Raw genomic sequence first — 12,345 nt, forward strand, 5'->3', positions numbered from 1 at the left:
TCATAGACTACGTTTCTTTCAGTTGCTAAAGTTACAATAAAAGCCTAAATGAATTTTAGAAATATCAATAATCGTAATTGCCACCAAAACACTACATCTCTTAAAAATTTCATAGCTACAATTATTGTGTCTGTTAAACTGCAGCTGTCCATATTGACGGTTTTATGTTGATACCCCCAGGTAATCTTCATTATGGGAAATGCTACTAGAAAATAAAATGCAATGAATTAAGAAGCATATTAAGAATGCCTTAGAAATGTTATTTGCTCTCATTTATGTCTGTTTCCATGTCAGTTTTTAGTTTTGGATACAAATGACTAGATGAGATTTCAGTAAATTTTACCCCTGAGAATGGAGGGAAAAAATCCTTTAGGATTACTTAACAGAACATTAGTTTTGGGCTAGATGCTGAGTTAAAGTCTCGTGCTTTGTAAGGCAGAAAACAAGTCTTAAACATGAAAAATTTGTGAGGAATGAGGATTGAAGGGATTGTCCTGCATCAAGGTGAAAATATTGAGGTGTTAGTCTGATAATTAGCCAGGTGTGGTACTGTGATGAACTTCTAGATCAAGAGACCTATGAAGCAAGATATAATCAGTAGCAAAGAAAAGAGGAAGAGTAGTTACAGCGTTGATCAAGCATGCCTCTGTGACTTTAATTGTATTATCTTGTGTAAGAAACTGACTTAGTTCATATGAACATGTCCCCCTCTAGTGGCTATAATTGGAGACTAGAACAGCTTGCAACCTACATCCGCTTCAGTTTATTTTACAGTAGCACCCAAAGGCCCCAGTCAGGATTTGGGGCCTGTTGTTGTGCAGACACATAGGGAAACATTATCTCTGCCTGAGGAGGTTAAAATCCAGTTTAAGGCCAGGCACAACAAGGAAGAGTAACAAACAATAAGAGAGAGAGGATAAGATAAGACAGTAAGGATAAGAGGCTGCTAATATGTATAAATTCCCAGTTCTGGGTCAGCTAGGAGGTAGGTTTGGTTTATTTAAGTGAAAATATAAATGTGTTATCATTGCCCACTGAGCCTCATTCTAATAATTATAGGCTAAAGAAGTTGTCAGTTTATGTAGCAGAGGCCCATAGGTCTGGTGCTGAAGATCCCGGGTTTGATCCCTTTTAGCAGATGGGGTGGTGTCTTTGTGGTTGTAGTTCATTATACTTAAACTACAGCTCTCTTAAGGCAGAGATACCTCAAGTTAGGCCTGTGGAGTCCTAAAATACTACCTCCCTTTCCTTGTAACTGTAGAGTGAAGACAAAGCTGATTAACTTGAAGATTTTATTGTTCATGATTAGAAATTGCAAGTTTTGCTGATTTTTCTCTACATATGTTCAGAAGATACAAATGCAAACAAATATTAGTACTATGCATTTTTAATTGTAAAGTTTATATACATTTATATACAAAACTTGTTGCATCTATCAAACTCTTGGCAAGTAAACATCTTCAGGTTTTCTTGTATCATTCGCCTGAACAATCTGAAACTTCTGACAAAATCAAACTATACCTTTCATCAATAAACAGTCACTTTTTTTAATTTTAATTTTAATTATGATGGGGTTCCCTTCAGAAATAAGTCCAGAATGGCATGGTGGTGTTTTTAATTGAATTTAACTATAGTTTGGGAATGTTTTGTTGTTTTGCATTTTTTGGATTTAAATTATCAAGCACTTACATTATGGACTTTGTCACTGTTATAGTGTCTATATCTGGGGAAAATCATAGGGTCAGAGGCTAGCTTTTCCTACTTCATGAGCTCAGCTGATTCTGGAAGTGCAAATAGCTTTTGGCCCCAAATAATCCAGCCAAAAATATCAAGACAAGAAGACTGACTTGCTTTTTTCCCTGGCCAGATCAGCTTTTGCGTACCATGTCTCTTCTACCCAGGGAGATAGAGTGACTCAAATGCTTCATAATTTCAGAGATGTAAATTAAAAAAGAAAAGGATTAAACTTTACCTTTCATTGAAGACCTTCTCTCAGATAGAGCATCCTGACTGCTCTTTAAAATGACAAAGCCAAGATGCAGATGAAGATGTATTCTGGTTTACTGTCTGATTACACCTTTCATTCCAAGCCGATGTGCATAAATATCTGCATCAGTTTTAATTTACTCTCTAAGGTTTGTTCTACTAGCTGCAGGTATTTCATCTACTAGGACATACCAATTAAATCCACTCATATAGACCATAAAAAGTCAGATCAGAAAAGTAACACCAAATGTCTGAGTTTAGCAGATTAGAATAATCTGTAAGGGATTCTTAGCTGTCTAAAATAGAAAACATATTATGCTACAAAAATGTAAACTATATTAAACACTCAGCGTGGTTCCTGAATATATTTTTTAAAATCATATTGTGCTCATTACTGTGCTTCTGTTGTGGAATTTCTTTCTTGGGTATTGAAATAAATGGAATATGAGCTATCTAAATGTTATCTAAATTCACTCCCATATTTAGAATGATTTAACTGCATGATGTATGGTTTTTCTACTACTCTTGTAGACTGAGAGTTCTCCTGGGTGGGTGATAGCTGACAATATGAAAAATAAAGAGATTTCTCAATAAGGTTGCCTAGAATTTTAACCAGCATGTTATGTGATATAGTAACTTCTGTATTTCTTCTATTGCTCAGTTATCCTAGTAAGGCCTTACCTGGAGTTAGTAAGGAATTTTCCCACCCCATATACAACATTGTACAATTGATTAGGTGCATCGAGCTGCTTCTGTCTTGTACTAAAGCATCAGATATTTGTCACTGCTGGGGGAGGGATACAGACTATATGGTCCATCTGAGCTACTATGGAAAACCTTATATTTCTATCCTTTCATTCCTGCGAAACTTGATTCTTTACTTTTAAAGTATCATGGACTATTGTATCTCAAATGTTCCTTAATACAATATCTTGCCATTATATTCACAGGGTTTCTTAATACATATGGTAACATAATACCAAGCTTTGGAAATGTTGATAATATTGGAGACAATCACAAATTGTAGCCATTTCATATGAATGCTCTTTCATATTAATGAAAGCTACAGTGACCTGTGGAAGAGATGCAGCATTAAATTCATTTAATACTAGTTGTTTCTTGTAGTGTAACACTTGAATAAAGAAAGAGATACAAAGTTTGCACAAGAGAAACATCCCCAAAGAAAAATAAACTGCATAATGCACCAACTCTAATTATTATTTGTCTTAGCTTTCTAGGTATCAAATAATTTTATTAACAAACTTAACCAACATAGTCCATGCTTCTTTGCACAAAATACGTTTGTATAATCTGAGACATCTGGGTTCCAAACATTCATGGCCAAACATGACTCCTTGCAGAAGTGCTGAGCACCTGCAGCTTTCATTGACTTCAGTTGGATGTTGTATCCTTATGGCTGCAGCTTGCTCACTTTCTCCGGTATGCATGAGAGGGCGCTCTATTTCTTCCCAAGGGAGAATAAACTTTCATTACTCCTTAGTGGAGATTCATATTGGAAGGATAAAATTAGAGCTTGAGTCCTATTACCTAGTTTGCCAACTACATGATAAATTGATTTAAAAGCCACTGAGATGTATTCCCCTTCTGTTTGTGCCCCTGTAATCAGTATTGAAGCAATGTAAGGTATTTGTGACAGTTGAGATTTTATTATGATCATGACAGTGCTTCCTTCCCTGTGGTTTGGCTTTTCTTGGTGATATTTTTTCTGGGTAGACTAATCTAATCAACAAATTGTGACCCATGTCTCTCTCTCCCAACAATGACACAGATCCCTTCCAAACTTGCATTCTATGATTTGTCACCGTGTATCAAATTGTACCATCAATTAACCATTAATTTGGGATAATTGCATAAACTCTGACTGGTAACTCATCACTGTAGTAGGAAACAAAAAGCCTCCAAACATATTCACTGTGTGCATATGGAATACAGCATTTCATCTGCATTTTTAGATAGGGTGGGGGAAATTATATGTGCTTGTGGCTGTACAAGATATCTAAAGGAGTGAGGGGGAAAGAATGTTACTTACTTTTTAAGTAATTTCTGTGTCTTGCTTTTTAAACTAATCCATGGTAAACACATTTTATTTCATGGAATGTGGCCAAATAAGACAATTTAGAAGCTTGCTTATGAATGTTTGTAACCTGCTTAATTTTTGTTCAGAAAATGTTCTTATTAGTGTTAAGACCTCAGCTGTTCATTCCCCCCATATTCTCACTTTTCTGCAAATACCTCTTTGTTTCTTATTTATTGTCTGTCTCTTCATAAGTTTTGTTCTTACAGGCTTATAGCATCTATACAGTGGGGCCAAAGTGTTTTATTAATGGAACTGGCCTCAGTGAAATTGGCCAGCATCACGTGGCACTAGTCAGTTTCACAGTGCAGCCATCTCCTCTGCTAATTCACTGAAGCATAGATGGCCCTGGTCATCTGTGTTATTGCTCCGCATAGTCAAAGTTACGGGTTCATTGCCGAGTTCCCTAGAAATAGGCTGTAAGTGAATTCTGGGAAGCTGACAGTTTTCAAGCTGGGAAACTACCATTGGGCAATGTCTTTGTCCTTTAATTCAGACTGTTTAAAGTGATTGCCCTCAGAGTGTAAATATATACTTATTAAATCAAAAATGAAGGAAGAAAAAACTAGAACTTTTAAGGCCTCTTCTTACTAACGTATTCTAAATGTAAATGTATTTTAACTATAATTTGTTATATATCCTATTCAAGAATAAGGGGTGGAGTTACTCATTAATGATTGAATTACCATTTGCACTGGACTGAAACTGTTAAGGAACTATCTCACAGTGACAGCTAAATCAGCTTCTAACTCATTTGGCTGGATCATATGGGTGGGGTCAGATGGCTTTAGAACTTCTTAAAATGTATTTTCTAACCTATTATGGATTATCTGTCTGATTGTAAACCACCTAGCACATTTGCCACTATACAGTTCCAGACAGGTGACTAGTTAAGGGGACAGTTTTCAAGCCACTGCTTAGACTGATATACTTTGGCAGGCTAAATCATGATAGAAATTGATATAACTGAAACTGTGTTTAAACTTGGTTCCATAATGCAGTCCTTGGCCCAACATTTACAGGGCCTAAGAGAGACTTTTCTGAAACTTCCTTTCACTTTTCCAGTCATAGATAAAACAAAATGACCAACTGAAAAGTTAAGTCACTCAACACACACATTTAATTCAGGCCCCAAACTTGAAAAACTATGAAACTGTTACCTTTAGTGTATGTCTGTATGTGCAGTGTCACGCGTCTGGTGAAGATGACGAGAGAGCTTTTTGCCATCGGCATAAAAAAATCACTTCGGCGAGTGGCAGAAGCTGTGTCGGTGGGAGAAGCTGTGCACACGAATGCTTATATTGGTGTAACTTATGCCACTCGGGGATAGAATATTCACACCCATGAGCAATGTAAGTTTTGCCGACACAGGCTGTAGTGTAGACATAGCCTTATGCTGTATGCAGTGTCAGAATAGCCCTGTCAGTCCCAGGATATTAGAGACAAAAGATGGGTGAGGTATTATTTTTTATTGGACCAACTTCCGTTGGTGAGAGAGACAGACTTTCGAGCCACACAGAGCTCTTCTTCAGATCTGGGAAACTTAATCAGAGTCTCACAGCTAAATATAAGGTGGAACAGATTGTTTAGCACCTATTTCAAGGGACCATTTAAGGAGAAGTGGCCCATCAACACCCTTCCAGTCATAGGGAGGGGAGAGGGAAGAAGCAACTGGCAGGGGTTGCTAATGGGTTGTAGTTTGTTATAAGAAGACACAAGTCTCTATTCAGTCCATGATTTTTAGTGTCTAGCAAAGTTATGAATGTAAGCTCCTAGACTCATCTTTTGGAGATATTGTGCAGGTTTCCTTTGAGGATGTTGATTGAGAGCTCAGGTATAGAGTGATCGCTTTGTGAGAAGTGTTCACTCAAGGTGATGTGGTGGTTTTGTCTTCTATCGTTTTCCTGTGTGAGATTCTTTGAGTGCGTAGTGATTGTCAAGTTTCACCCACATAGTTGCTATTAGGGTTCTCAAATGCACATGTAGACAAAACCCTAAGTTTCCCAGACCTGAAGAAGAGCTCTGTAGAAGCTTGAAAGCTTGTGTCTCTTACCAATAGAAGTTAGTCTGATAAAAGATACTACTTTGTCACACTTACGCTAGAAATGCAAACACTTTGCATGTCATCCTCCATAATACTCTAGTCTATAATAAAATGTTTAAGAGAAAAATTAAGCATTATAGCAAAAAAGGAAGGATGTTTTCATGAGAGATGTGTAAATGTCCTTCAGATGATGAATATCTCTTTAATCCATCGCCCTGTTGTGGAGAAGTTAAAAAGAAAATAAATAAACCCTGTTAGTCCATTGTCCTGCAATAATTTTTTCCTGCTATTACAGCTGTCTAGTCAACAGAGGGAGCCTGAGCTAACTAAATATTCACATGTGAATATTCCCACTGGTAAACCTTGAGAGCTCAAATGTTAGCGGAGGGAGGGGGAGAGAAATTGCACTGTTTGTTCAGCTGTAATGTTTGTGTCATAGAAAGTGGAGGTGTAAAGATCTATTGGTTCCCATCTTGTCCATCCCCTATGGTGCCATTGTAGAATTGTTCTAGAGAGTATATTCTCCAGTGCTTTCTCCAATCTAGAGTTAAATGATTCAAGAGCCGAGGCATCCAGCACGTCACTGGAGAGACTGTTCCACAGCATAATAGATCTCACTGTTATGAAGCTTATCCTGGTATTCAGCCTAACTTTTCCTTTGATCATTTTCATCCTGTTGCTACTATTTACAACCTTTTGGACCATCCTCAACAATTCATTTCTCTCCTTATTTGCTTATGCTTCTCAAATACTTGTAGGCTGCTATTATATCCACCACCTTCTCTGAATTTATCATTTAGCCCTACATATTTGGTTATTTGAATCTATCCCTCCAACTCATAATAGCTTTGGCAGTGAGTGATATAGTTTCCTGTGTGATATATGGTAAAAATGGGCTCTACAATATTTGCATGTTTCAGAGGGGAACACTGCAGATTCATCGGGGAAAGGGAGTGGCAGAATTTCAGCAGGCACAGACTTTCCTGCTAACCAGTTTTTGAAAAAGGCTGTAAGGAAATACTCATCTCATTATCTGGTTCTTAAGTATGTGGTAACCTTTTATTAACTGAAATATTGATGACTGCTCTTGTGCCGTGCCTCCAGAGCAGCAGCGTGATAGCACATTTTCCATCTGTCCCATAGCTATCCCACCTTATGTGAAAATTCTGTCAGAGTGCGCAAGCTTAGCACAATTACATCTGATAGATAATCCTTGGAAGCCTCCCTTCCAAGTACTATCTGCTACGTGAAATGGTGTTAGTAATTCAGTACTCTTCCTACTCATTCAGTATTGAATCAGTTTCTCCCAGCATGGGGGTAGGGGAACACAGTGCTATTTGAGGTAAATATTTTGAAAAAGACAAAAACCCAACATGCTAACTACTTTGGGTATTAAAGATCTTTTCTTCCTTTTCTAAAATGAAGTGAGCACCCCTTGACTTCTCCAAGTTCTAGCTTGGGTAATTACACTGCCTACCTGAAATATCTCTGTAATTTCAAATGATTATGATCATTTTCTGCCATAAACTGTAGGTGTTAAACAGCTAATGGGTGGGTTTCACCCCAAAGACAGCTGTGTGCCATGGGCTTTTGCTGGGTAAAAGGAGCCCTGTAAATAATATTTTGGGTAAAACTTTCAAAAGCACGTAAGTTTCCTTTTTAAATGACTTGGGCTCTGAAGTGCCTAAATTCTGTTGACTTTCACTGAGATTTAGGCTCCTAAATTGCTCATGCTCTTCTGAAAATTTTACCCTTAAATATATTGATAGAATGGAGTCCAAGTTTATAGAAGAGTGTAATTTAAATACTTCAGTAACATTGAAAGCCATACTGAAATGCATGTACACAAGGAGACAATTAAAATGTCCACATGCAGCTTTTGGTATTTCCTAACTTTTGGGCACTTAGCCTATGCAATCTTAACATTCTCTTAGATGGATTATTATTTAACTCCATAAAGAGTTTTCATGATATAGATCGTGTGAAAGATACTATACAAAAGCTGTATTTTCTTTTGCGGTCAGAAACACCAAATAACTTTTTCTCTTTTCTAATTTATCTTGAGTTTTCCACTAGCTTCATAGATCAATTTAGTTTCATATTATATTTTGTAACCACAATAATTGAATGGTGAATCTTAATGTCATGATAGGAGATGGCATAAACAACGATTGAAGGACAAAGAGGAACGTCGGATGGCAGAAGAAGATTTTGATGAAAGTGATGCTGAGTTTGATGAGGGATTCAAAGTACCAGGATTTCTCTTCAGAAAGCTTTTTAAGTATGTATCATTGAAATTTTTAAGTACATACTTTTAAAATATCATACAGACTGTTTATAAAATAATGTTTATTTGCATAGTTGTTGTTTTCAGTGTCGTGTACTCCTTACTCAGATGAGTAATCCCTTCTACGGCTTCTATGGATAATACATGATTAAGTGAATATTGGGAATATCTATATATCAGCTAATTTAGTGGTAGAAGAAAGATTTAAGACTTCTGTTCATAAAGAACACTTTCAGTTTTTGGCAATGCTAATTTTCAACTGTGGCATGGAGTGGAAGGAATTTTATTTTTTACTTGAAGATTAGCATACTTTGGCTGTAGCTGTTTTAGTTGTGATGCATAAAACTTAGGAAAATGTGCATGTGTGTGATGGAAAGAGAGAGTTAGATATCTTGCAAAATATGTGGACAAGTCTCATCTTGAGAAACTATTTTATAACTCATGTTAGTTATATTTAAACCTTTCAGTTTAAATTTAGACTGGATAAAATCCTCAGACATGGGGGTTGCAGTACTGCATCAAACATGGGATGGAGAACTGCTGCATGATTAGTAGTACCTGCTGTATGTTAGAGCATTTTGTCCAGTCTGATTTTAAATAACCACTGGACATGACTGTTCATCTTTCATTTCTATGATACTGTGATGTTGAATTTAAACGCAGAGAGATGCTTACAAATCACTCGGCCTTGGCTCTTCTCAATAAGCCAATTACAAAAGGCAATCCAAAAAGGGCAGTTGACGAGTCAACTCATAACGTAACTTCCCTCTGACTTTCATGCACTATTGATTCGAGTTTAGCTGTTGTTGGCAGTATTCCACACAGGGGGAAGATCATCTCCCCTCTTGAAAGATTTAACTCTAAATTCTAGTAATTAGCTCTATAGATGGCTATGGTTTGTAATAGACGTTGCATAGTATCCATTTAATCAGGATCGCTTAGGTTTATAACCTCAAAGAAATTGTTACTTCTGTCTCACAGTTACTCAGAATTAATGTCACCTCTGAAAGAGTATTTGAATAATAACCTGGTTGACAAGACCCTGATTACGTAGGGAGGTGGTGGAATCTCCATCCTTAGAGGTTTTTAAGCTGAGGCTTTACAAAACCCTGGCTGGGATGATATAGCTGAGGTTAGTACTGCTTTGAGCAGGGGGTTGGACTAGATGATCTCCTGAGGTCCCTTCCAACTCTAATATTCTATGATTCTATGATCATCCAATTTTATTCAAATATACTGCAAAAATCCTTCTAAAAATGATCCAACTGAGGCAGGCAACCAAAAATTAATCTTAGAGATATAAGCCTCACTAATGAAGGGTATCCCTGAAAGCATGAGTCAGTTGGCAAAACTTCCTAAGTGGTTAAAAAGATCAATTGAGTTGAATGATTTGTCTGACTTGTAAGTTAAATGCTCAAGTCTCCAATGTATGAAGGCTCACAGTCAATAGGCATTAAACTTTGAGTTCTGACCAAATTTGAGTACAAAAATGGCTGAATATTGACCTAAGGAAGCCTACAGTAGTAAATTCTACATGATGTTTTCTGGCACCGTTTAATCGAATTCAAAACACATTTGCCCTCACTGTTAGAAATATTAGCTCTCTTAACTTTTTCAGTAAACTGTTTAAGCAATATAGTGTTTCCTCCTCATCTATTCCTGTCCACTGGCTAGAAGGGGCAGTTAGATGAACTATGTGTTCCTGCTGCTTAATACAGTGATGGAACCAAGTTTTAGGAGTGCCAGTATAAGAATAAAACAGAAACTGGTGAGCAGGTTTGATTTAAGTAAGACTAAGATTTTTAGCATGGGTATTTTTATTAAAAGTCACGGATAGGGCATGGACAATAAACAATAAAATCACAGAAATGTACACAGGGCCAGCATTAGGAGGTAGCAAGCAGGGCAATTGCCCCGAGCCCCATGCCACGGGAGGCCCCACGAAACTTAAGTTATTGGTGGCAGGGCTCGGGCTGAAGCCCTGGGCAGCTTTGGCAGATGCCTGAGCCCCACGACCTAGGGCTGAATTAGTGGAATTTTGAGGAAGTTGCGGTAGTGTCATAAAATCACAGAATCTGTAACTGACTCGTAGGCCTAATTTTGAGAAACCATATGACAGGGTGTACTGGGCCCATTGAGGTCCCCTGTTGGAGACCTTGCAGTCCTACCACATACTGCCCCTGAAAAGGAACAGTGAAGATGGGTCCTCCAGGCCTTTCTAGAAAGGCTGCAGGGAAGCAGCCAATCAGAGCACAGGAGGCTCAGTTAAAAGGAACTGCAGGGCTTGAGCAGCAAATCAGTTCTTGGCTGGGACCCGAAGGGGAGAGAAATTCCTAGGGGATAGAGAAAATCTCTGGGCAAGGAGGCTTAGGGGAGGACCTGTTCAAGCAGTGATAGGACAGAAAAACTTTTCAGGCAAGGAGGTCTGGGAGAGACCCTGTGCAAACAGGGAATAAGATGAATAAAACCCAGGGACTATAAAATAAAGTAATGGGTGAAAGTGATGGGACCGAATGGGTAGCGACCCATGGAGTAGCAGCAGCAACCAAGTAACGGAAAGCTGTATGTGGCTGATGTCTATAGTGTCCCTGGGCTGGGACTTGGAGTAGTGGGCAGATCTGGGTTCCCCCCCACCAGCCACTGTGGAAGTGGCCTAAGCCCCATGAAGGGATAAGACTCCATACTAAAAGCCTGAGAAAGGGGTTAGAATTTAAACAGGCCTAGAAATAGGGCCAAAGATCCTGGAGAGGGTCAACCATTCATTGAACTTTGTTACCCCAGAAGGGGACTGAAGTGAAGAAGTAACCTGGCTGGAGAGAAGGGGCACCACAGAACTGTTAAAGGCAGAGTCTCCAGGTAGAAAGCCCAGGCACTGCTCTGTAACAGGGCAGGGACAGACTTAAAGCTAGCCCAGAAAAGGCTGAGAACTGAGCCCAGAGGTAGGGCCACAGAATGCCAACAAGGGCATAGTGATAATCTAAAATGGATGAACCGGTTCCGGGGTAACAAAGGTCCAACAAAGAATGTGTGACTTAGCTGGAGGGCTAAACCACTGAACATGCTGCTGAGGGCAACAGCCAACAGCGGGCACCATGAAAGAGAGAGAGAGAGAGAGTGTTCATGCATGTAGGTTTGCACCAGTGAAAGGAGGTGCTCACAAGGAGTGAGTGCGCCTCGTCACAAGCTATAACTGTACATTTACTATGCTGTCTATGCTTCTAGCCTGAGAGAAGTCTTGTCTACACTGCAAGAAGTACTGTGTTGTGATACCCAGTCACAACAGAGTTCTTTACCGGTGCAATTAAAATATACCTCTGTCCCACCACTGAAGATAAAACTAAAATGTGTAACTGAATCATGCTGTAGCCATGAAATTCCAGGGCTTTGCATAATATGGTTAAAACACAATTCAATCAGAGTTATATTGGGAAGAGTAAAAAGTATTTGAATTGGGTCCCCAGCATGTTTTCATAGTGAAGACCAGAACATAGAAAACTAGTGTATTGAATGCTGTCAGGGTGTGGGGGATTAAAATTAGGTTAGGATGATTGTATCTCCCTAGTAACAAAATAACTGGTGTAAAATATGTGAGCATTTGGGAATAGTTAATATTTTTTAACTAACATTTGTATGGTCACAGTCACTGACTGCAGACAGAGTCAATATATTAAAAAAAAAAAAACAACCCAAAACCCACAATGCCCATGAATCTGGCAAGCTAAGGTAGAAAATAATTTGTGAAGAAAAACATTTTGAACTCTCTGTGATAGAGATGTTTTTAACTAAAAAACCTCATATTCCTGGAAATGTTTTATTTACTGTTTTTACAGTAATTCCTAAGATTACATAACAGACTAAAAAGAGAGCACTTTGTGCACAGTCCATTTCTTCTCCTGTATATAGCAAATATGAAAAAAAGCTTGTAACAATTTT

General features: G+C 38.2%; 1 protein-coding gene across 1 annotated transcript in view; it reads left to right on the forward strand.

Moving 5' to 3' along the window:
- The window catches only part of ERCC6 (ERCC excision repair 6, chromatin remodeling factor), a 72,464-nt gene that overhangs the window by 19,067 nt on the left and 41,052 nt on the right, over positions 1 to 12,345 (forward strand). Inside the window, exon 5 of the mRNA XM_067538865.1 lies at positions 8,278 to 8,406. Within this exon, the coding sequence (XP_067394966.1) occupies positions 8,278 to 8,406 (129 nt within the window). The remainder of the gene's footprint in view (positions 1 to 8,277; positions 8,407 to 12,345) is intronic.

Source organism: Emydura macquarii, unplaced genomic scaffold, assembly GCF_026122565.2.
Source record: "Emydura macquarii macquarii isolate MOO-44397 ecotype Brisbane River unplaced genomic scaffold, CSIRO-AGI_Emac_v2 contig_67, whole genome shotgun sequence".
NCBI lineage: Eukaryota > Metazoa > Chordata > Testudines > Chelidae > Emydura > Emydura macquarii.